General features: G+C 42.2%; 1 protein-coding gene across 11 annotated transcripts in view; it reads left to right on the top strand.

The window, feature by feature from the left end:
* The first annotated feature begins 2,544 nt into the window (after nucleotides 1-2,544).
* Nucleotides 2,545-21,934, top strand: part of TAF1 (TATA-box binding protein associated factor 1) — a 74,301-nt gene continuing 54,911 nt past the window's right edge. For 9 of the 11 annotated variants that reach the window (XR_007124641.1, XM_047714744.1, XM_047714748.1 and 6 more), the window contains exons 1-18: nucleotides 2,545-2,787; nucleotides 3,747-3,861; nucleotides 4,001-4,117; nucleotides 8,316-8,435; nucleotides 9,536-9,777; nucleotides 10,169-10,387; nucleotides 10,787-11,005; nucleotides 11,353-11,557; nucleotides 12,816-12,992; nucleotides 13,495-13,622; nucleotides 13,734-13,841; nucleotides 13,965-14,138; nucleotides 15,010-15,183; nucleotides 15,391-15,495; nucleotides 16,173-16,373; nucleotides 16,546-16,687; nucleotides 17,059-17,189; nucleotides 17,884-17,964. Coding sequence is in view for 10 of the 11 variants with exons in the window: in XM_047714744.1 (XP_047570700.1) it covers nucleotides 2,608-2,787; nucleotides 3,747-3,861; nucleotides 4,001-4,117; nucleotides 8,316-8,435; nucleotides 9,536-9,777; nucleotides 10,169-10,387; nucleotides 10,787-11,005; nucleotides 11,353-11,557; nucleotides 12,816-12,992; nucleotides 13,495-13,622; nucleotides 13,734-13,841; nucleotides 13,965-14,138; nucleotides 15,010-15,183; nucleotides 15,391-15,495; nucleotides 16,173-16,373; nucleotides 16,546-16,687; nucleotides 17,059-17,189; nucleotides 17,884-17,964 (2,838 nt within the window). In the remaining variant the exon portion in view is untranslated. The remainder of the gene's footprint in view (nucleotides 2,788-3,746; nucleotides 3,862-4,000; nucleotides 4,118-8,315; nucleotides 8,436-9,535; nucleotides 9,778-10,168; nucleotides 10,388-10,786; nucleotides 11,006-11,352; nucleotides 11,558-12,815; nucleotides 12,993-13,494; nucleotides 13,623-13,733; nucleotides 13,842-13,964; nucleotides 14,139-15,009; nucleotides 15,184-15,390; nucleotides 15,496-16,172; nucleotides 16,374-16,545; nucleotides 16,688-17,058; nucleotides 17,190-17,883; nucleotides 17,965-21,934) is intronic. The other 2 variants (XM_047714749.1, XM_047714746.1) reach the window with 1 other exon arrangement.

Genomic DNA, 21,934 nt, shown 5'->3' with positions numbered 1-21,934 from the left:
GGGGCACCTGGGTGGCTCAGTGGGTTAAAGCCTCTGCCTTCGGCTCAGGTCATGATCCCAGGGTCTTGGGATTAGCCCCACATTGGGCTATCTGCTCGGCAGGGAGCCTGCTTCCCTTTCTCTCTCTCTCTGCCTGCCTCTCTGCCTACCTGTGATCTCTGTCTGTCAAATAAATAAATAAAATCTTAAAGAAAAAAAAAAACAGAACTCCACAGAGGGAAAAAATGATTCAAGTAATTTTTACACACAGTACATTATATATCCTTAATAGGATATAGTCTAAGGACAAAAAACTGCAAAGAACTTCTGAACTTTACTTAGGTTTATTGTTGGTAGTGGTATCCACCTTGCAATTCTGAAAAGAGTCAACATATGGATGTCGGGAACCAGAATTTTAAGAGAAGCAAGATAGAAATACGAAATGGGGAAAAGTGAGGGAGAACCCTGTGGTGTTGGACTTGAATTGGAAGTATTAGTATAAAACTCATTTTTTAAAAAATTTCTGTTTTTTATTTTTTTTTTATTTTTTTTTTAAAGATTTATTTATTTGACAGAGAGAGATCACAAGCAGGCAGAGAGGCAGGCAGAGAGAGAGGAGGAAGCAGTTTCCCTGCTGAGCAGAGAGCCCGATACGGGGCTCGATCCCAGGACACTGAGATCATGACCTGAGCCGAAGGCAGCGGCTTAACCCACTGAGCCACCCAGGCGCCCCTAAAATTTCTGTTTTTTAAATGTAAGCTCTACACCCAATGTGGGGCTTGAACTCACAGCCCCAAGACCAAGAGTTGCATGCTCTACCGACTCAGCCAGCCAGGTGCCCTTTAAACTCTTCTCTTTTTTTTTAGCTCTCTCCACTGGAAGGGCCTATAAACGATGATGCCCCAGTTTCTAAATACCATTCCCCACTAAAAGATATCAGGGCTCCTTGGAGAAATGGCTTATATCACGTCTCGGACAGGGAATATACAGAGTAAGCCTAGAACATCTTGTGTCAAAAATCAAGGAAGTAGGGGCGCCTGGGTGGCTTGGTGGGTTAGGCCTCTGCCTTTGGCTCAGGTTATGATCTCAGGGTCCTGGGATCGAGCCCCACGTTGGACTCTCCGCTTGGCGGGGAGCCTGCTTCCCTTCCTCTCACTCTGCCTGCCTCTCTGCCTATGTGTGATCTGTCTGTCAAATAAATAAATCTTTAAAAAAATTAAGGAAGTATTTCAAGACTAATAACACAGGAGCCAGAGTGAAGTGGGTCCCTCTGGACAAATTTGGAACAGTTTGAGCATCAAAAAGGATAATGATGGTGCTAGATTATGACACATTAAAATAAAACGGGAGAGGGGAGGTAAGACCAAGTTCTTTACTGAATAAATGCACTTAGTAAGTGTAAAAGGCATTTAAGAATAAGTCACCCTTCTGCACTCTCCCAATATAACTGATTCAGGCAAGAATCATTAAAGGATGCTAAAACTATTGGGCGAATATTCACACAATCTCAACCCCATTTACTAATTAAAAAAGGAAAAATGTGCCTTTGGGATGGAGAGACCTGATGCTCAAATACAGCATCACCAAGAGTGACAACCTGACATTTGTGCCTTCTGATGCCTGGTAAAATATTTAACGTAAATCAATTTGAAGAAACAATCAGACGAATTCAGAATATGGAATATTTTCAAGACAACTTGCCAGGGTTCTTCAAAAAAAAAAAAAATGTAGTATCATGGAACACAAAGAAAAGACTGGTGTTTCTGGATTAAGACTGAAGGGAGATTACTAAGTGCAGTGCAAAAACCTTCAGCGGATCCTGGACTGAAGTGTAAAATGCTCCAACTAGGACAACTGGGGAAATTTAAATACGAAATACAAACTGTATGCTAAATGATAATGATTCAATGTTAATTTTTGAAGATGCAGTAACGATTTTGTGGTTATGTAGAAAACGTCCATTTTTAGGGCTGGAGAATCACATTTGGTTCCAAACCATTTGGTTCTGAACCTTTCAAATGGTTCAGAAATTAAAACAAAAATAAAACCTGTAATAATGTCAACAATTGTCAACCTATCTGAAGGGTCGGCTGTTCCTTTTACTCATCTTTTTCACACTTCCCGAAAGAAACCGAGGGGGAAGGGACTCCATTTCCCTGGGGAAATGTCAATTCAAAACAACTTGGAGAGGTACTTCCGGCACAGTGCGATTTTTGGCCAGCCTCTCCTTCCGAAGCAGAAGCAAAGATACTTCTAATCTTTACTTCCGCGTACCACGGCGTGGTGACCCGCGGTAACCAGGACGTAGGCTACGTGACCCAGGCAGCTCCTTCTGATTGGAGGAACAGCCGTGACACTTAATCGATGCACTGGGAATGCTCTTGCGCCGATTAGCAGAACGGGGCGGGACCAAACATTTTCTTTGACCAACCGCTTTCCACATACCCAACCTCCTGATCCCTTACGGTCGAATCAAATGCCGCTAGTAAAGTAGTTCGCCTTTTTCGTAGGACGGCCGGTCTTTCCGGTTACGTCCCCCACCCCCTCATTCCGCTTCCGGTAAGGCCTGGTGGGGTCAAGGAGCCCTGTAAGTCACTTCTGGGCGACTAATGTTTTTATTTCCGGTCCATGGGACCAGGCTGGGATTTGCTGCTCCCCGTAGCCTCTGGTGACACCACAACCGCCATCATGTCAGACACGGACAGCGATGAAGATTCTGCTGGAGGCGGCCCATTTTCTTTAACCGGTTTCCTTTTCGGCAACATCAATGGAGCCGGACAGCTGGAGGGGGAAAGCGTCTTGGATGATGTGAGGGGGCGGGCATGGGTATAGGGTTGGTGGTTGTCGGACTGAGTGAGGAGAGTAGAGCCCCTGTGAGAGGGCGCGGTTAACGTAAGAGGAGAGAAAATGAGAAGCGGATGCTATCCTCGTAGAGCGTGCAGATCGTAGACTGGAGGCTCGGTTCTGGTTGGGGGTGGGAAGAAAGAACTGTAGGCAAGCCCTCGTAGGTCAGGCACGCTGATGTGGGTGGCTTTGGGGTTAATGGTCATTCGCACAAGGCAGCCGGAAAATAGCGTAACCTAGTGACATTACCTTTAAGCCGTTGCTATGAGGACTTGGGAGATTCTTGAAACTGCCTGTCTGACATCGTTGACTTGAGGTGGCTCTAGAGTAAGAGGACCTGTGACAAATCGTGTGGTTCAGGCCTCAGTTCTTCCAACAGCGAATGTTCAGACTATCTGGGGCAGACCCCTTCTGGTCCTGTGCACTTCTTAGGTAGTTTTCCCTGACATTCATGAAATTGTTTCCTGTGTCCAAATGAACCTTACCTACTTTCATTTAGATTCATTGTAACAAAGAGAAAATATTGATCACTATTTCTCCTCTGCATCACACACAAATACACAAAAGCCAGCAAAAAAAATTTCTTGTCATCCCTTCTTGAATCCCAGTGGCTTCAATTGCCTTAGCCTTTATTCAGAGAACTACTGTTCCATTTGTTTAGTCTTGATGATGGTTCTTTGATCTTTTCTTATTAAAGTATGGTGATGAAATTGGAATTAATATGTTGATAAAGATCTGATCAACGTGGAGTTTAGTGGACGAGTTACTTTACAGTTCTGGAATGTGATGCTCCTTTTAGCACACTGCAGAGTTATATTTAATATTGATTTATAGCTTTGTGCTGGACCAGGGAAATAAGCCTTGTGGTGTGGGAAGCTTAGATTTAGTTGTTATCTTTGACTCTGGTGCTGCCCCTTTTTCAGGAGTGTAAGAAGCACTTGGCAGGCTTGGGGGCTTTGGGTCTGGGCAGCCTGATCACTGAACTCACCGCAAATGAAGAATTGACTGGGACTGATGGTGCCCTGGTAAATGATGAAGGTGAAGTGTGGGTCATGGGGAGTAAGGAGGGAGGAGGCTAGCCACCTGCTGTGTATGCACTTTTCAATGGGAATTATCTAAGGGAGTGAGAGTTACTTGGCCTTTGTTGAGATATACCTGCCCTCCCCTTTATCTATAGGATGGATCAGGAGTACAGAAGATGCTGTCGACTATTCAGACATCAACGAGGTAGCAGAAGATGAAAGCCGAAGATATCAGCAGACAATGGGGAGCTTGCAGCCGCTTTGCCACTCAGGTGATTCTTTAGTGTCATCAGTAGAGCATTCCAGTCATTTTCTTGCAGTGTAGTCCATTTTGTTTCTGTGTATGCTTTCTGCCATTGTTCCTGCTCTCCATCCTTTCCTTCTCTCTCTTTTTGTCAGCTCAGTCCCATGCAGCTCCTATCTTTTTTGTGTGTGTTCTGGATCATTGTTACACTCGGGTGTTTATTCCTCATACTGGTTATTCCCAAATTCTTGGTGAATGCCAAGTAAAGATAATGTTTTCCTTATCTGGTATTTGAGGACCTACAGTGTTCATGGCACTGTTTTAGAAATTATTTGAGGGCACCTGGGTGGCTCAGTGGTTAAGCCGCTGCCTTCGGCTCAGGTCATGATCTCGGGGTCCTGGGATCGAGTCCCGCATCGGGCTCTCTGCTCGGCAGGGAGCCTGCTTCCCTTCCTCTCTCTCTGCCTGCCTCTCTGCCTACTTGTGATCTCTGTCTGTCAAATAAATAAATAAAAATCTTTAAAAAAAAAAAAAGAAATTATTTGAACTCAGGGGCGCCTGGGTGGCTCAGTGGGTTAAAGCCTCTGCCTTCAGCTCAGGTCATGATCCCAGGGTCCTGGGATTGAGCCCTGCATCAGGCTCTCTGCTTAGTGGGGAACCTGCTTCCTCCTCTCTCTCTCTCTGCCTGCCTCTCTGCCTACTTGTGATCTCTGTCTGTCAAATAAATAAATAAAATCTTAAAAAAAAAGAAATAATTTGAACTCAGTCTTTGCTCTTAAGGACTTGGTAGTTCAAGGAGGATTAAGTATCTGCAATGTCCTATATAAACAAGCACACATATTTACTGGCTTAATGTTTATTAATCACTCACCACCTGTATGCTGACAGAATGCGTTTAGTGCTTGCTCCCAATATAGGTGTCTCTCCCTGGTGTAAGGTGCTACATATAGAATCAGAATCAGAGCTGGAAGGGGTCTTAGTGATTGTCTATTATTAACTTCATCATAGGAAAAGAAAACTTGGACTTTAATAAGATGTGGGACTTTTTAAAAAGTTATATAAGTTAGGTAGTGGCAGACCTTGACTAATTCAATAATTCAGGATATTAGACATTTGTTGAGCTATAAACTGTGATAGTATGGTTCAAAGGTAGTCCATTTTCTGATCTTGAGGAGCTTAGTTCTGTGGTCAGGAACCTAGAGCAACTGATCACAGTTCCTTTTTTCTGACTTGTAATTTTTTTATAACTTTTAATTGAAGTATAGTTGACATATATATAATTCATTGTTTCCACTGCCTTACCCTATCTCTCACTGCTTGACACTTTTGTATGAGGTTGCTCATTGTTTGTTCATTGTCCACCTCTTTGAATTAGATTTCAGCACCAGTTAATGAATTTGAGTGCTTATCATAGAGAGAGAATTAACTGTGCCACATACATAGGAGGTAACCCAGAAAAAATAGAAGATACAGGTCTCCCTCTCTGGGATATTATTATCATTTGGGAAAGATGGGATAAACAACACGAAGCATAATTACAACAAAAAGACAAGCCAGCTATAAGCTCATATTTCTGTATAGAGTATTGTATTTCATTTCAACAGGTTGACAGAATATCTGAGACAAATACTATAACTATTATTTTTGAGCCCCCTGACTTAGGCTAAGTGGGAAGTGGTAGCTCTGATTTCCAGGGAGTATTGGAATTTTCAGGTTTCGGTTTGTTGTCTTGGATAGGAATGTTAAGGAAGAGGACGAGTGGGGGTGTCCTATTTCGGTTTTATGAGCTGACCTCCTAGAAAAAGAGGATGCTGCATTTGGTAGTCTTAGTACTCTGGGATGCTCATTTCCAAGTTCTCTTATTCAGTGAGGGTGCCTTTATCTGTGTCCTAACTTCCTCCTCCTCTGCCATTGGCCCCTTTAGGTGGCTTGATTTACTAGGATTCTTCTTTGGAGTAATTAGAAGTGGATGGAGGTCATTAGAGAAGATGTCATGGAGGTGAATTTTGAGCAAAAGTTTGAAAGAGTTTCCTGGAGAGGAAGTAGCAGGGCATTTTGGTTTGAAAACATGGCTTCTCTAAAGGTTTAGATATAGAAATAAGTGAATAGTGCAGGGGGAATTGGCCAGCAGGTTTTCTTGAAAGGAGTGGAAAACATACCAGGAATAGAGCAATTTGATAACATGTGTATGTATGCCTTACTTGGGATTTGATGTCATAAAGGATTGTAAACCAAACATTGTTGAGTAAAGGGCAGGGTGGTATAATGAAAAGATAATGGACTTTGGAGTCAGAATAATAGGTTCAAGCTGCAGCTCCATATTTAGTTTGATCCTGGGGAAGTTGCTTAGTTTTTGAAGCTTGGATTTATAATAATGCCTCAGTTTTCTTACCTGCAATAAAGGTGATAATACTTCATTAGTGGGTCTTATGTGGGAATTTAAGTTCAATATCACGGGGTGTGAAGGCACCTACATAGTACAGGGTCATGGTAGATGCTCTGTAAGTGTTATTTGCCTTTCCTTCCTAAATGAAAATGAGAAGTGATACTTGTTGCTTTAGAGTTTTGATTAGAAAAGGGGCAAAGGGGCAGACTAACTTAGAAACTGTTCTTGCAGGCTAGATACAAAGTCATCAAGGTCTCGGGTAGGGTGACAGTTGAGGAAAATGCTAAGCAGAATTAAACTTGAGAGTTGCTGATAAAACATCAGTAGGACTGGGTAAGTAAGGAAGTGCATTGAAATGAGTATAGGCTTTGTTCAGCCAGCCTTGAATTCTGACTTTGTCATTTAAAACTGTGTGACCCTGAGTAAGTCATTTCACTGTCTCAGAAAATTCCTACTTTGCTGACATTCTTGGGAGGATTATAGATAAAACCTCTCCCACTTCCCCTGCTTGCATTCCCTCTCTTCCTGTGTCTCTCTCTGTCAAATAAATAAATAAAATCTTAAAAAGAAAAAAATATTTTTAATTTATTTGTTTGAGAGAGACAGGGACAGAGCATGAGCAGGGGAAGGAGGGGTGCCTGGGTGGCTCAGTGGGTTAAGCCTCTGCCTTCAGCTCAGGTCCTGATCTCAGGGTCCTGGGATCGAGCCCCGCATTGGGCTCTCTGCTTAGCGGGGAGCCTGCTTTCCCCCTCTCTCTCTGCCTACCTCTCTGCCTACTTGTGATCTCTCTCTCTCTCTCTCTCTGTCAAATAAATAAATAAATAAAAATCTTAAAAAAAAAAAAAAGGAAAGGGGGAAGCAGACTTCCCGCTGAGCAGGGAGCCTGATGTGGGGCTCGATCCCAGGACCCGGAGATCATGACCTGAGCTGAAGGCAGACACTTAACCAACTGAGCCACCCAGGCGCCCCTGAGTGGAAAGGTTCTTTAGGCAGCAGAACATGTGGTGTGATTGTAGAGGGTAAGTCAGGGCCAGACCTTCAGATTTGGGGTTAATCCTGAATAAGGGTGATTCTAGAGTTAGGGAATGGAGCTTGTGTAGAGGAATAAAAGCAGAGTGTTCACTATCAGGTGTGGAGTGATGCCAGAGGTAAAAGGTCAGTGGAAAGAATAACAGACTGTAGAAGGTAGATCAAAAAATGTGTCAAAGATTTGGGAAGTGGGAAGAGAGAAAGTCCAGTCTTAAAGGAAGCTGATAGAGAAGGAAGAATGTTAAATTCAGTTATGAGGTTGAGCAGGATGAAAATAAAAATCAAATAGAATTTGATCAGGAGAAGGAGCAAAGGTTTTAAACAGTTCTTGGGCGCTCCCTATATTTCTCTATGAGATATACATAGTATTCTAATATTTGGTGATACTGTGTCATCATCTCTTTCTGAAGGCAGAACCTGCACCTCCTGCATGTTAAGAACACCACTTTAGTGCTCGCTTCGGCAGCACATATACTAAAAAAGAACACCACTTTAGGGACGCCTGGGTGGCTCAGTTGGTTAAGCAGCTGCCTTCAGCTCAGGTCATGATCCCAGCGTCCTGGGATCGAGTCCCACATCGGGTTCCTTGCTTGGCAGCGAGCCTGCTTCTCCCTCTGCCTCTGCCTGCCACTCTGTCTGCCTGTGCTCGCTCTCGCTTCTCTCTCTATAACAAATAAATAAATAAAATCTTTAAAAAAAAAAAAAAAGAACACCACTTTCACGGGGTGCTTTAAATTCTTGTGTAACAAAGGAACTCAGGGCTGTTGTATGACATTCTGGATATTCAGAATCATCTTCCCGGTTTCATTAGATTATGATGAAGATGACTATGATGCTGACTGTGAAGACATTGACTGCAAGTTGATGCCGCCTCCACCTCCACCTCCAGGACCAACAAAGAAGGATAAGGACGAGGACGCTCTTACCGGTGGTAAGTAGAGACTATCTTTTTTTGTCCAAGGAACAAGTTCCATTCATAGATCTAGGCTTTTAGCAAACCTATAGGGAGCTATTAAAATTAAGCTGCTAGGAAAGGATACAGCTTCTGGAAGTGATTCATACAGTTTTCAAATTTTAATGTCAAAGGGAAGTTTTACTTTTTAAAATATTTGGTAACAGTATTTTAACAGGTACTCGAGGAAAAGTAGTTGAACTTAGTGGTTCTTAGATCTGGCTGCCCATCACAGTCATCCCAAGCCTGTTAAAAAATACAGATTTCTGACTCTCACCCAGAGAGTCTGATTCTGAAGAGCTGGGTCAGAGCCCAGGAATTTCAGAGTGTTCTCCAAGTAATTGCTGATGCAACTGATCGGCATACTGGTATTTGGAAACTCCCTGTCTAGATGACTCTCTTTAAAATAAACGATTGAATGGGGAAGGCATCCTAGAATGTGCATAAATCAGAGAGAGCCAACTACCAGATTCAGAGATTTCCAGGGCAAGGGCTTTAGTGATCCTCTCCACCTTCCCTATGTCGGCCACAGTAGAAACTCTGTCCTAGGCTAGGAGATTGCGGAATAGTAGTGTTTTTGATCTCCTGTATTTTGAGAACTATGTTGACCAGGATTCCTCCTGTTAGAGTTTTAGCCATTTCTGCATTAGTGTGTAGGCTAAATAATATTTGATAACTTGATGTCCTAGATAATTTCATTATCATCCTGTGGGCTTAAAAAAATTCTTCAGTTTATGGGTCCCTGAACTAGAGATGATAAGTCCTGCTTGGTACAAAAAGTGTCATATAATTTTGCTGTTGATCACATTCCTTTAATACATGTATAGAAAGTAGTAAATGTAGTAATAGTGTTTGTTTTCTCTCATCACAACCCTAGGGTACCGGGTATAAGGTGAGTTGGGGATGGTGGGAGATAATGAGTTGGAATGAGTTTTCTGGGTTGCATACTAGTGATCTGGGTGCTTGGAACTATATCCCCTGCCACTGAGCCATGCATATAGCCTAGAGTGGGTACTGGCTGAATCGGAGGAAGTATGCTCACAGTTACATGCCAAAGGGGTTTCTCTTCCTTGTTGCAGTGTCTGAGGATGGAGAAGGCATCATCTTGCCCTCCATCATTGCCCCTTCCTCTTTGGCCTCAGAGAAAGTGGACTTCAGTAGTTCCTCTGACTCAGAATCTGAGATGGGACCTCAAGAAGCAACACAGGCAGAATCTGAAGACGGGAAGCTGACCCTACCTTTGGCTGGGATTATGCAGCACGATGCCACCAAGCTGTTGCCGAGTGTCACAGAATTGTTCCCGGAATTTCGGCCTGGGAAGGTACTTTCCACGGAGAATGCCCATATTGCAAACCACTGACCTCTCCTAAATTCTGAGTTCTGTTGCTGAAATGTTGGATATAGAAAGGATAAGATGTAAAAGTTTTCTTATTCAGTGACACTGCAGTAGGTCTTTTTGAAAAAGCTGTATGCACTGATGACAGTACATGTGATCTACATAGTTCTCGTCAGAAATTGTCCTTGTTGTCTTAAAAGAACTAGTCCAAATTATTAAGGGATGCTTCTTTACTTTCTTGGTAGATGTTATAACTCTAAGTTGAGCACTCTTTGGTCCCTCCCCCACAGCCAAGTGGATCTCTCAGGGGAGTTTGTAGACCCAGATGCTGCTCTCTTCCTGTCTGATATTGAGTCTTTGAGCCTCTGTGTTGTAGGTATTACGCTTCCTACGTCTTTTTGGACCAGGGAAGAACGTCCCATCTGTTTGGCGGAGTGCTCGGAGAAAGAGGAAAAAGAAGCACCGTGAGCTGATCCAGGAAGAGCAGATCCAGGAGGTGGAGTGCTCGGTAGAGTCAGAAGTCAGCCAGAAGTCTTTGTGGAACTATGACTACGCTCCACCGCCACCTCCAGAGCAATGTCTCTCTGATGATGAAGTAGGCAAAATAGAGACCTGGGCTTGAGACCTACAGGAGGAACAAATGAGTTCTTCCTAGCTTATGTCTCAATGGGAAATGTACTTTAGCAGGCAGAGCCCTGTGCTGATTATGAACGAGAAATCGTGAGTTCAGTCTTAGTGGCCGTCCCTTCCCTATTGTAGTAGAGAAGTACTGTGGGCCAGCAGTGGGTGCTACACATGCTGGTGAATAGGAGTTTGAATGCTTTAGGCAGAGTGTGCCATGGTCTAGCCCCATTGTTCTCATTCTAACTCCAGTTCTGTTGAAGAATCATCCTTGTAGTTCCTCTAACTTCCCTTCCTGACTGCGGATTCCCTATAGCCCTAGGACATCTGGGATCTGGAAATCCTCCTCTCCTCCTGCTTTATTCTGTTACAGATTACAATGATGGCTCCTGTTGAGTCCAAGTTTTCCCAGTCAACTGGAGATACGGATAAAGTGGCCGATACCAAACCGAGAGTAGCTGAGTGGCGTTACGGGCCTGCTCGGCTGTGGTATGATATGCTGGGTGTCCCTGAAGATGGCAGTGGGTTTGATTATGGCTTCAAACTGAGAAAAATGGACCTCGAACCCGTGATGAAATGTAGAATGTTGGAGGTAAGTGACACTGGTATGTAAGAAAGGAATCTGCGCCCACGGCCCTTTCTATTTTACTTTGTTTTTCTGGGTGGGGAGATACCGGGTAGGGTGTCTTCGGTAGGTTATAGAGGTTCTAAGCCTTGGGCTTGTTATGGTGTGTCACCCTGGCAGCTAGGCCCCGTCACAAGGATTCTGTCTGGGCAGTGAGTACTGCGCTAGCCTAGGAGTGTGCAGAGGCAGGCCTCCCTTATCAGGTACTTCTTTCAAGTCAGGGACCATGTTTGATGTGTCTGATGAGGGATCTGGAGTCAGAACTTTGACCAGTGACCATTCAGGGATTTGTTCTTCCGTCTTCGTTTCTGTAGGATTTCAGAAAACTTGAGGAAAGTAGCACTGACCTTCTGGCTGATGAAAACTTCCTGATGGTGACACAGCTGCATTGGGAGGATGATATCATCTGGGATGGAGAGGATGTCAAACACAAAGGAACAAAACCTCAGCGTGCAAGCCTGGCAGGCTGGCTTCCTTCCAGCATGACTAGGAATGCCATGGCCTACAACGTTCAGCAAGGTGTGCTTTTGTGCCAGCCATGTCTAGCACACTCCCTTCAGCTCAGTCATCCTAAGTAGGTTTGGCTGTGCTCTTTGTTGCTGCTGAGGGGCAGCAAAATGTTTTAGACCTGAGCTCCGATTCTAGTCCATAATAAGTTGTACACCATTAACAAGCTAGGGTGGACTCTGATTTCTCATTAGAAAACTGGGAAAACCACTTTGAAGTTGATGATATATCCAAACTAGACCAAAGTTTTATCTCTATGATCTACTTCCGTTTTCAGAGCTAGCCCCTTTGTCTTTATCATGCTAGAATTTGCTTTTTCTCTCCTTAAGTACGCAAAAAACAAAAAAAAAGGGTATGTCATGCTTAATGTAGAAAACTTTGAAAATAGAATACAGTGACAAAAATCACTGATAATCCAGCTGTCCAGAGAAGATCGACTATTAACTTTTTGGTGTACTTTGTTTTTGGTTTTCTGTCTTCTCTGTGTGTATGTAGTTGAGTTCATTTCTGTAGGCAGTTTTTTGCATATTGTGCTTTTCATTTGACATCATTATTTTTCTGTGTCGTTCCAAGTTTTTCATAAAAATGTTTAATGACATGGGAAACTCAAGTGAGAAAAACAAAGTGGCATATATGATACCCTGTTCATGTAAGTGGGAAAAGAAAAAGCACACTATATAATTACAGAAAGCTGACTGAAAGGAAATGCACTATGGGATTTCACAGTGGTTATTTCTGGCTTGTGGAATCACAGACAGCTTCAGTTTCCTTTATATTTTCTGTATTTTCCTTCAGTTAACCTGTATTACTTTTATAATCCAGAGGAAAACAAAAATGTTTTAATTTTTAAGTCTAAGAAAGAGGTTTTTTTCCTTCTCTCGTTCTATCTAAACACTTTGCTGATTGCATAGTATTCTTATATGGATGTTTTCATAATTGACCAATAGTTACTGTATTTTTAATATATATTTTATTACCATTAATTGTTAGTATATTTTACCATATCATCTATTACCATGATTTCTTTAGCCAGTCCCTTATTACACACACTTGGTTGTTTAAATTTTGAGTCTTATGAAAAACACTGCAGTGAACATTTTGTCTGCAACTTATTTTAAAATGAGAAATACACTGTGTGCACTAGGTTCCTTTTCAGTAGCCGCAGGAATAACTTTACTAACATGTGCTCCTTTGCTCTTTGCTGGAATCATGATTGAAAGGGGCATAGGTGTTTTGTCTGTTACTGAGTGTCTCCTCCTCTTCTGAGTAGGTTTTGCAGCCACCCTGGATGATGACAAGCCTTGGTACTCTATCTTTCCCATTGACAATGAGGAGCTGGTGTATGGACGCTGGGAAGACAATATCATTTGGGATGCTCAGGCCATGCCCCGGCTATTGGAGCCTCCTGTTTTGACACTTGATCCCAATGATGAGAACCTCATTTTGGGTATGGTGTTGGCAGGGACCAGTGTTCCTTCTCTGTAATGGACAGCTTGCTGCTAATGTCAAGGGACGGGGGAAATCAGAAAGGTTGGGAAGGTCAAGACTATAAGCTTCTCGGGGGTGCCTGGCTGGCTCATTCAGTGGAGCAGGTGACTCTTGATCTCAGGGTTGTAAGTTCCAGCCTCATATTGGGTGTGGAGCCTACTTTAAAAAAAATAAGGAAAGAAATGAAAAAGACTAGAACTTTCAGGTAGCAGTTGAGAGAGCAGAGTTGTGGCTGTTTCTAGTATTTCTGTTTTGCTTAGGGAAAGCTTACAATGTAGGAATGTTGAAAAGCAGTACCTTTGAGATTCCAGGAGTATAGTGTGTTTAGTTAGAGGGAATCACACCTACTAGAAGTGGTCTGGGGTGGGATGAGAGATCTGATTAGGAAGCACAAAGTTACCTGTAGGAAATGTGAATCTTCAGGGATAGTATCTCCAGAGTGACTTTTGTTTCATCCTTAGAAATTCCTGATGAAAAGGAAGAGGCCACCTCCAACTCCCCCTCCAAGGAAAGTAAGAAGGAATCATCTCTGAAGAAGAGTCGAATTTTGTTAGGGAAAACAGGGGTCATCAAGGAGGAGCCACAGCAGGTCTGTGGAGGGAAAAGGGACGTAGGGTGTTGAGAAGAGCAGAGAAAGGTAATGGAGGAGGGTAGTCTGACTAAGGTTTATTTGATATCTGTTTGATGTCCCCATCATTAGAACATGTCTCAGCCAGAAGTGAAAGATCCATGGAATCTCTCCAATGATGAATATTACTACCCCAAGCAGCAGGGTCTTCGAGGCACCTTTGGAGGAAATATTATCCAGGTAAAAGTAACAATTCTTTCTGTGATGGATGGGAATCACTGCCTTGTTTTGATGGAGGATATGGGTAAATCTTGCCTAGGCTGGAGTAATTATTTAATTTGAACCCCGTGTTTCCTGTCTTAGCACTCAATTCCTGCTGTGGAATTACGACAACCCTTTTTTCCTACCCACATGGGGCCCATCAAACTTCGGCAGTTCCATCGCCCACCTCTGAAGAAATACTCCTTTGGGGCACTCTCTCAGCCAGGTCCCCACTCAGTCCAGCCCTTGCTAAAACACATCAAAAAGAAGGCTAAGGTATGACTGAACTCTGGGTAGGAAAAAAAAAAAAGCAGCTATAAAAGATGTTAGAGTACACGTTGGGGAAATGGACATGATATTAGATGATACTAGGGAATTTCTTTTTTTCTCAGATGTGATAGAATGTTACTATAGTTTATTTAGGAGAATATCCTTATTCTTAGGGGTTGCATGGGAAAATACTTAAGGTGACGTGTCATGATGACTGCAGCTTTCAGAAACGATTCAGGGGGCACCTGGGTGGCTCAGTTGGTTAAGCATGTGCCTTTGGCTCAGGTCATGATCCCAGGCTCGTGGAATCAAGCCCCATATCAGGCTCCCTGTTCAGGGGAGCCTGCTTCTCCTTCTGCCTCTGCCTGCCACTCCCCCTACTTGTGCACGTGCGTACTCTCTCTCTCTCTGTCAGATAAAATCTTTTAAAAAATGGTTCCAGATGGGGCGCCTGGGTGGCTCAGTGGGTTAAGCCGCTGCCTTCGGCTCAGGTCATGATCCCAGGTCCTGGGTTCGAGCCCCACATCGGGCTTTCTGCTCGGCAGGGAGCCTGCTTCCTCCTCTCTCTCTGCCTGCCTCTCTGCCTACTTGTGATTTCTCTCTGTCAAATAAATAAATAAAAAAATCTTTAAAAAAAAAAAATGGTTCCAGCAAAATCTATGGAGATAATTTTAGTTAGGGTAAAATATGAAGTTATAGCTAGGCAGTGGGATTGTAAATGTTCATAGTTTCACTTCATTGTTGAATATTTTTGCAATGAAGTTTAAAAAAAGGCAAGGCAAAATCACTTTTGGTGTCATTGTCTCAGAATGAACAGCATCAGTTTGTGGTTCTTGTCCTGTCAGGAGCTGAACTGTGTTCTCTTTGTTCTGGGCAGATGAGAGAACAAGAGAGACAAGCGTCTGGTGGTGGAGAGATGTTTTTTATGCGCACACCTCAGGACCTCACAGGCAAAGATGGAGATCTTATTCTTGCAGAATACAGTGAGGAAAATGGACCATTAATGATGCAGGTTGGCATGGCAACCAAGATAAAAAACTACTATAAGCGGGTGAGTCTCTGAGAAAACTTGTTTGTAATATAGTTGTAATGAACATCTAGCAATAGTCTGCGATTGTATATTTTGTCTTTTCCATGCTGAAATGGTGTCTTTTTTGTAGTTAGTAATATTAGTAAAATGCTATACTCAAGGAATATTTTGTGAAGGTTTATTGATTCTATTCTGTAATAGTAACTGGGTCTTTTGTGTTCCTTCTAGAAACCTGGAAAAGATCCTGGAGCCCCAGATTGTAAATATGGAGAAACTGTTTACTGCCATACATCTCCCTTCCTGGGCTCTCTCCATCCTGGCCAATTACTACAGGTGAGGGATTCTTTCCTGTTAACAACTCTTTCCTAAGGAACTTGACAGGTGAGGAGCTAGTCAGCCCAGAAAGAACTAATTCTAGTTGATTGAGGTACTATTTACATGGCAGGTATGGGGAAGGATCAGTATAATCCCCAAATGATTATAATCCCCAGACTTTCTTTTGATCTTTTTATTAAAACTGGCTCTAGTAATGTTATTTGTAAACTAAATTTGAAATTGTTTTTAGAAAACACACACTGGTAAGAAGTCCAGCAACATCTGGGTGGCATACAGAAGTCAGCCTGGGATTAATAATTTAATGAGTTAATTAATGAGTATTTAATTTGTGTCTGCAATTGGTATGTTTTCACTTGTTTAAACTATCTCTATTTTGTAGATGAGGTCAGTTGAGCTCAGAGATACTAAATGACTAATCTGACATCATATAGTAAGTAGCAGAGTCAGTGTCATCTGAATCCAAATCCTATAGTTTACCTACTACTGCCAGTGGGTAAAAAATTATTTTCTAATCCCGTTTGACATTCCATATTCTGATTTATTTATATTATTGGATAGGTTTTAGATGGCATTCTGGGGATGGAGAGCAAACAGGCCTGATTTCCCTTCTCATTAGTTGATGAAATTTCCTAGGGCTTCTCTGTATATAATTTTTGTGTTTTTACTTTTGTTAGGCATTTGAGAACAATCTTTTTCGTGCCCCAATTTACCTTCATAAGATGCCAGAAACTGACTTCCTTATCATTCGGACAAGACAAGGTTACTATATTCGGGAATTAGTGGATATTTTTGTGGTTGGCCAGCAGTGCCCCTTGTTTGAAGTTCCTGGGCCCAACTCCAAAAGGGCTAATACACATATTCGAGACTTTCTCCAGGTAAGAATGACAGATTAGGGAGGTGGGTCAGTTTGCACATAACAGGGTATTGTGGATTTGGGGACACATCAGGAGAGCTCAAAATACATCAGGGCTTAGTAAGGCAAAGAGCCCTGGCGAGCACTTTTGTCTTCTGTTTTGCCAAATGAAAGACACTTGGTTTGTTGGACAGGTCTTTATTTACCGCCTATTCTGGAAGAGTAAAGATAGGCCACGGCGGATCCGAATGGAAGATATAAAGAAAGCCTTCCCTTCTCACTCAGAAAGTAGCATCCGGAAGAGGCTGAAGCTCTGTGCTGACTTCAAACGCACAGGTCATCATTTGTGACTAATTATTTGTTTCCCCTGTCTCTTTCCAAGAAAGGAATTACAGCTTTTGATGAAACGATAAGTATATTGCTCCCAGATTGAGAGAATGATAGTCATCAAAAGAGGGAAGCAGTAAAACTTCTAATTATGGAGGCTATGATTGCTTTTTGATTTGTGCCTGCTAGGAAATTTGTTGGATGGTGGATATCAGGAGGTGCAGGCAACCTAGTAGTGGGGCTTTTCTTCAGCGGGCAGGCTAACTGTGGCTAGACCTTCTGGGACGTTGCATGGCCCGGTCTCGGTTCATTATCCTTGTTGCTGTCGGTGGAAGGGCCTTTGGAATTTGGAATGGTCTCATTCTCTCTACTTTTTCTAGGGATGGACTCAAACTGGTGGGTGTTGAAGTCTGATTTTCGGTTACCGACTGAAGAGGAGATCAGAGCTATGGTGTCCCCAGAGCAGTGCTGTGCCTACTACAGCATGATAGCCGCAGAGCAGCGACTGAAGGTAAGCACCTTTCCCTTGTGCCTGTGCCTGTGGGTTTGTTGCAGACAGAGGAGGATGTAGACTGGTGGTACTGGCCAAGAAGTGATGGTTCCTGGATTATGAACCAGTTACTGACAGATTCGAGCTCTGAGGTACTCCGTGTCTGTTGGTTCTGAGGACGACTCCGGTCTAGCTAAATAGCAGTGGGAAGGCTTCATGAGGGAATGTAGGGCATATTGTTCCATCCATTTGGGTGGCGACTTTAATCTTTGTTCTTTACAAGGCAGGTTCATACACAGGGCAAATACTTCTTGGTTGTTTTCCACAGCCTTGCCTGTGGGCTGAGATGGTGGTGCTGGACATGTGCTTTTAGAGAAGTACAATATCCTTCTTAGGCCCAAGCAGGGAAGATCTAGCCGGGGTGAGATAGCACAGCTACACCACTGAGTTAGTGAGTCTGCAGTGATGAGCATCTCTACTTAGCTTCCTTTTTGGGCCTTAACAACCTACACATCAGCTGGCAAGTTCCCTGAAATGTAATATATCTTCTGATAGCCTAAGGATATAGAATGGTGACAGAGACAGGAAGACTTTACAGAATCCATTCTCTGTGTGAAAATGTACTTTGATATTCTGTACTTGGTACTTAGTGAAACTTGTACTTTGTGTTTTCCAATTTGTTGACTGGTTTATGCTTACGTTTCTGCTCTTCCAGGATGCTGGCTATGGTGAGAAGTCCTTTTTTGCTCCAGAAGAAGAAAATGAGGAAGATTTCCAGATGAAGATTGATGATGAGGTAAGGCTTTACACTAGTTTTTTTGTTAATTAATTAATTATTTTAGAGAGAGAGCGCATGTGAGTGGGGGTGGGGGGAAAGGTGGAGGGAGAGAATCTCAAGCAGACTCTGCCCTTAGCGTGGAACCCAGTGTGGGGCTCGATCTCACAGTCCTGAGATAATGACCTGAGCCAGAATCAAGAGTCAGATGCTCAGGGGTGCCTGGGTGTCTCAATGGGTTAAGCCTCTGCCTTCAGCTCAGGTCATGGTCTCAGGGTCCTGGGATCGAGCCCCACATCGGGCTCTCTGCTCAGCAGGGAGCCTGCTTCCTCCTTTCTCTCTGCCTGCCTCTCTGCCTACTTGTGATCTCTCTCTCTGTCAAATAGATAAAATCTTAAAAAAAAGTCAGATGCTCAACTAACCAAGCCACCCAGGCACCCTGGCTTTGTGCTAATTTTTATTAGTATATCCCATTTATCCATTTTAATTTTTTTCCATTTATCCTTAAAAAAAAAAACAACTTTATTGAGTTAAGATTGACATAAGTAGCACATATTTAAAGTGTACTATTTGTTATGTTGTGATATTTGTTTATATCTGTGAATCCTCATAACAAGATAGTGAATGTATTTGTCACCCCCCCCAAAAGTTTTTTTTGTACCCCCTTTGGAATTCTTTTCTCCTTTCTCTTCCCTTTACTCTGGCCTCTTTGTGCCCTGACAGCCACACTGATGCTTTCTGTCACTATAGATTAGTTCACATTTTCTACATTTTTAGATATGTGGGCTCATACAGTATGTGTACTTTCTTTTTTTAACCGTGGTAAAATATACTAACAAAATTTACCATCTAACCTTTAAATGTACAATTTGGTAACCTTAGGTATGTTCACATTGTTACAAAACCAATTTCCAGAACTCTTTTCATGTTGCAAAACTGAAACTCTGTTACCCATTAAATCACAAGTCCCCATTTCTTCCTCCTCCAGCCTCTGCAACCACCATTCTACTTTCTGTCTCTCTGAATTTTACTACTCTAGGTACTTCCCCTAAGTGGAATCATGAGGTATTGTTTTTATGTGACTGGTTTATTTTATCCAGCACGATATCCTCAAAGTTCATGCATGTTGTAGCATATATCATAGTTTCCTTCCTTTTTTAAGGCTGAATAACATTCCACTGCGTGTCTGTACCACCTCTTGTTTAACCACCATCAGTGGTCATTTGGGGTGCTTCCACCTCTTGCTGTTGGGCGCAGTGCTGCTGTGAACATGGGTGTGCACATATCGCTTCAGGATTCTGTTTTCTGTTCTACTGCATATAGAACCAGAAGTGGATTACTGGATCACATGATAGTTCTGTTTTTAGTTTTTTGAGCAACTTCCATACTTATTTTCTTCAAAGTAGCTGCAGTATTTTACGTTCTTGTAAATGGCATATAAGAATTTCAATTTCTCCACACTCATGCCAACACTAATTATCATTTTTTTGATAGAAACCATCCTAATGGATGTGAGGCAGTATCTCATTGTGATTTTGATTTGCATTTCCCTAATGGTTAGTGATGTTGAGCCATCTTTTCATGTACTTATTGGACATTTGTGTATCTTCTTCTGAGAAAGGTCTATTCAAGTTCTTTGCCCATTTTTGAATCAGGTTGTTTGGTTTTTGTTATTGAGTTGTAGTTCTTTATAAATTCTTGATATTAATCTCTCATCAGATACATGCTGTGCAGATACTTTCTGCCATAGGTTGCCTTTTTATTCTGTTGTGTCCTTTGATGCAGAGAAATTTTTAATTGAGATACAGTCCAGTGTATCTTATTTTACTTTTGTTGTTTGTGCTTTTTTGGTTTCATATCCAAGATGTCATTGCCAAATCCAGTGTCATGGTTTTTCCTCTGTTTTCTTCTAAGGGTTTTATATTTTTAATTCTTTTTTAAAAACATTTATTTATTTGACAGACAGAGATCACAAGTAGACAGAGAGGCAGGCAGAGGAGAGGAGGAAGCAGGCTCCCCACTAGCAGAGAGCCCAATGTGGGGCTTGATCCCAAGACCCTGGGATCATGACCTGAGCCAAAGGCAGAGGCTTTAATGCACTGAGCCACCCAGGCGCCCCTATTTTTAATTGTTATACTTAGGTATGAGACCTAAGATGGTCTTTGCTCCATTGTGAGTTAATTTTTATATATGGTATAAGGTAAAGGTCGAGCTTCATTATTTTGCATGTGGATATTCTATTTTCAGCACCATTTGTTGAAAGTATGTATTCTTTCTTGTCTGTCTTCTTTCACCCTGTAATTATGTTGAGATTCATCCAGGTTATTGATCGTTTGTTCTTTTGTATTGCCACATAGCACTCCATAATGTGGATATTACCACAGTTTAGGTAATGGCCTATCAAAAGACATTTTGGTTGTTCCCAGTTTTTGGCTATTATGAATAAAGCTGCTATCAATATTCATGTATAAATCTCTGGACACATTTCATTTTTTCTTGGGTAAATACCTAAAAGTAGAATTATTGGGTCATGTGGTAATTCTCTTTCACATTTTTTTAAAGATTTTATTTATTGGGGAGAGAGAGCATGAATGGGGTGGGGTGGGGAGAGGGAGAAGCAGACTCCCCACTGAGCAGCAAGCCCGACCTGGGGCTCAATACCAGAACCCCAGGATCATGAACTGAAGGCAGACACTTAACCAGTTGAGCCACCCAGGCGCCCCACTTTCAACTTTGAAGGAACTACCTTCCACAGTGACTGTGTTATTTTTACATTCTTACTAGCAATGTATGAGGGTTCTAGTTTTTCCACATCCTTGTCAACACTTGTTATTTTTCTTTTTTTTTTTTTTAATTTTTTTTAAGATTTTATTTATTTATTTGAGAGAGAGACAGTGAGAGAGAGTATGAGTGAGGAGAAGGTCAGAGGGAGAAGCAGACTCCCCATGGAGCTGGGAGCCCGATGTGGGACTCGATCCCGGGACCCGGGGATCATGACCTGAGCCGAAGGCAGTCGTCCAACCAACTGAGCCACCCAGGCGTCCCTATTTTTATTTTTTTTAATTATTACTACTTTTATGGCCCTCCTGTCAGATGTGAAATGGTCTCTTGCTGCTGTTTTGATTTGCATTTCCCTATTGGCTAAGGGCGTTGAGCATCTTTTCATGTGCTTAATTTATCATCCAGACTTCTTCTTTTGTCAGGTGTCTGTTCATCTTTTTAATCCACTTTTAACTGGTTGCTTGTTTTCTTCTCATTGAGTCTTGAGAGAGCTCTATGTATTCTAGGTCCGACTCCTTTATCAGGTATGTGATTGCTGAAAATTTTCTCCCAGTCTGTGGCTTGTCTTTTAACTGTTTTAACAGTGTTTTATGAAGAGCAGAAATCCAGATTGTCAGTTTTCTCTGTTGCTTGTGGTTTTGGTGTTGTATCTAAGAAATTTTTATCTAACTCAGGGATCCAAAGATTTTCTTTTATGTTTTCTTCTAAAAGTTTTGTTGTTCTAAATCTTAAGTTTAGATCCATTTTGAGTTAATTTTTATGTAGGGTGCAAGGTATAGATTAAGGTTCTTTTTTGCATGTGAATGTCCAGTTATTCCAGCACCATTGTTTAAAAAGTTGAATGACCTTTTAAAATACAAATTTAGAACAAAAATCTGATCATATGATTTTCTAGCCCAAAGACTTCCTTTGGGTCCTCACTTCTTTTAGAAAGAAGTTCTGCACATGCTTTACAAGGTGCTATGTGATTTGGGTCTTGTATATAACTCTAACCTCCTCTCATCTCCTGTCACTGTCCATCTTGTATTCAAGCTGCAAACATACTGAAGTTCATTCAGTTCCCTCAGTTTCTTTCTGTTGCCTTCCAGGATTTTGCAACTGCTTTTCCCTCTGCCTGGGATATTTTCTTGCCACTCTTCTACCATCTTACCTTCACCTATGATTTATATTTCGTGGACGCTTACCCTGACTTCTGCCCTCACTCCCATCA

The sequence above is a fragment of the Lutra lutra genome, chromosome X, assembly GCF_902655055.1.
Source record: "Lutra lutra chromosome X, mLutLut1.2, whole genome shotgun sequence".
Taxonomy (NCBI): domain Eukaryota; kingdom Metazoa; phylum Chordata; class Mammalia; order Carnivora; family Mustelidae; genus Lutra; species Lutra lutra.
The sequence above is the reverse complement of the archived record's forward strand: the minus strand, read 5'-3'. Positions and strand labels throughout refer to the sequence as shown.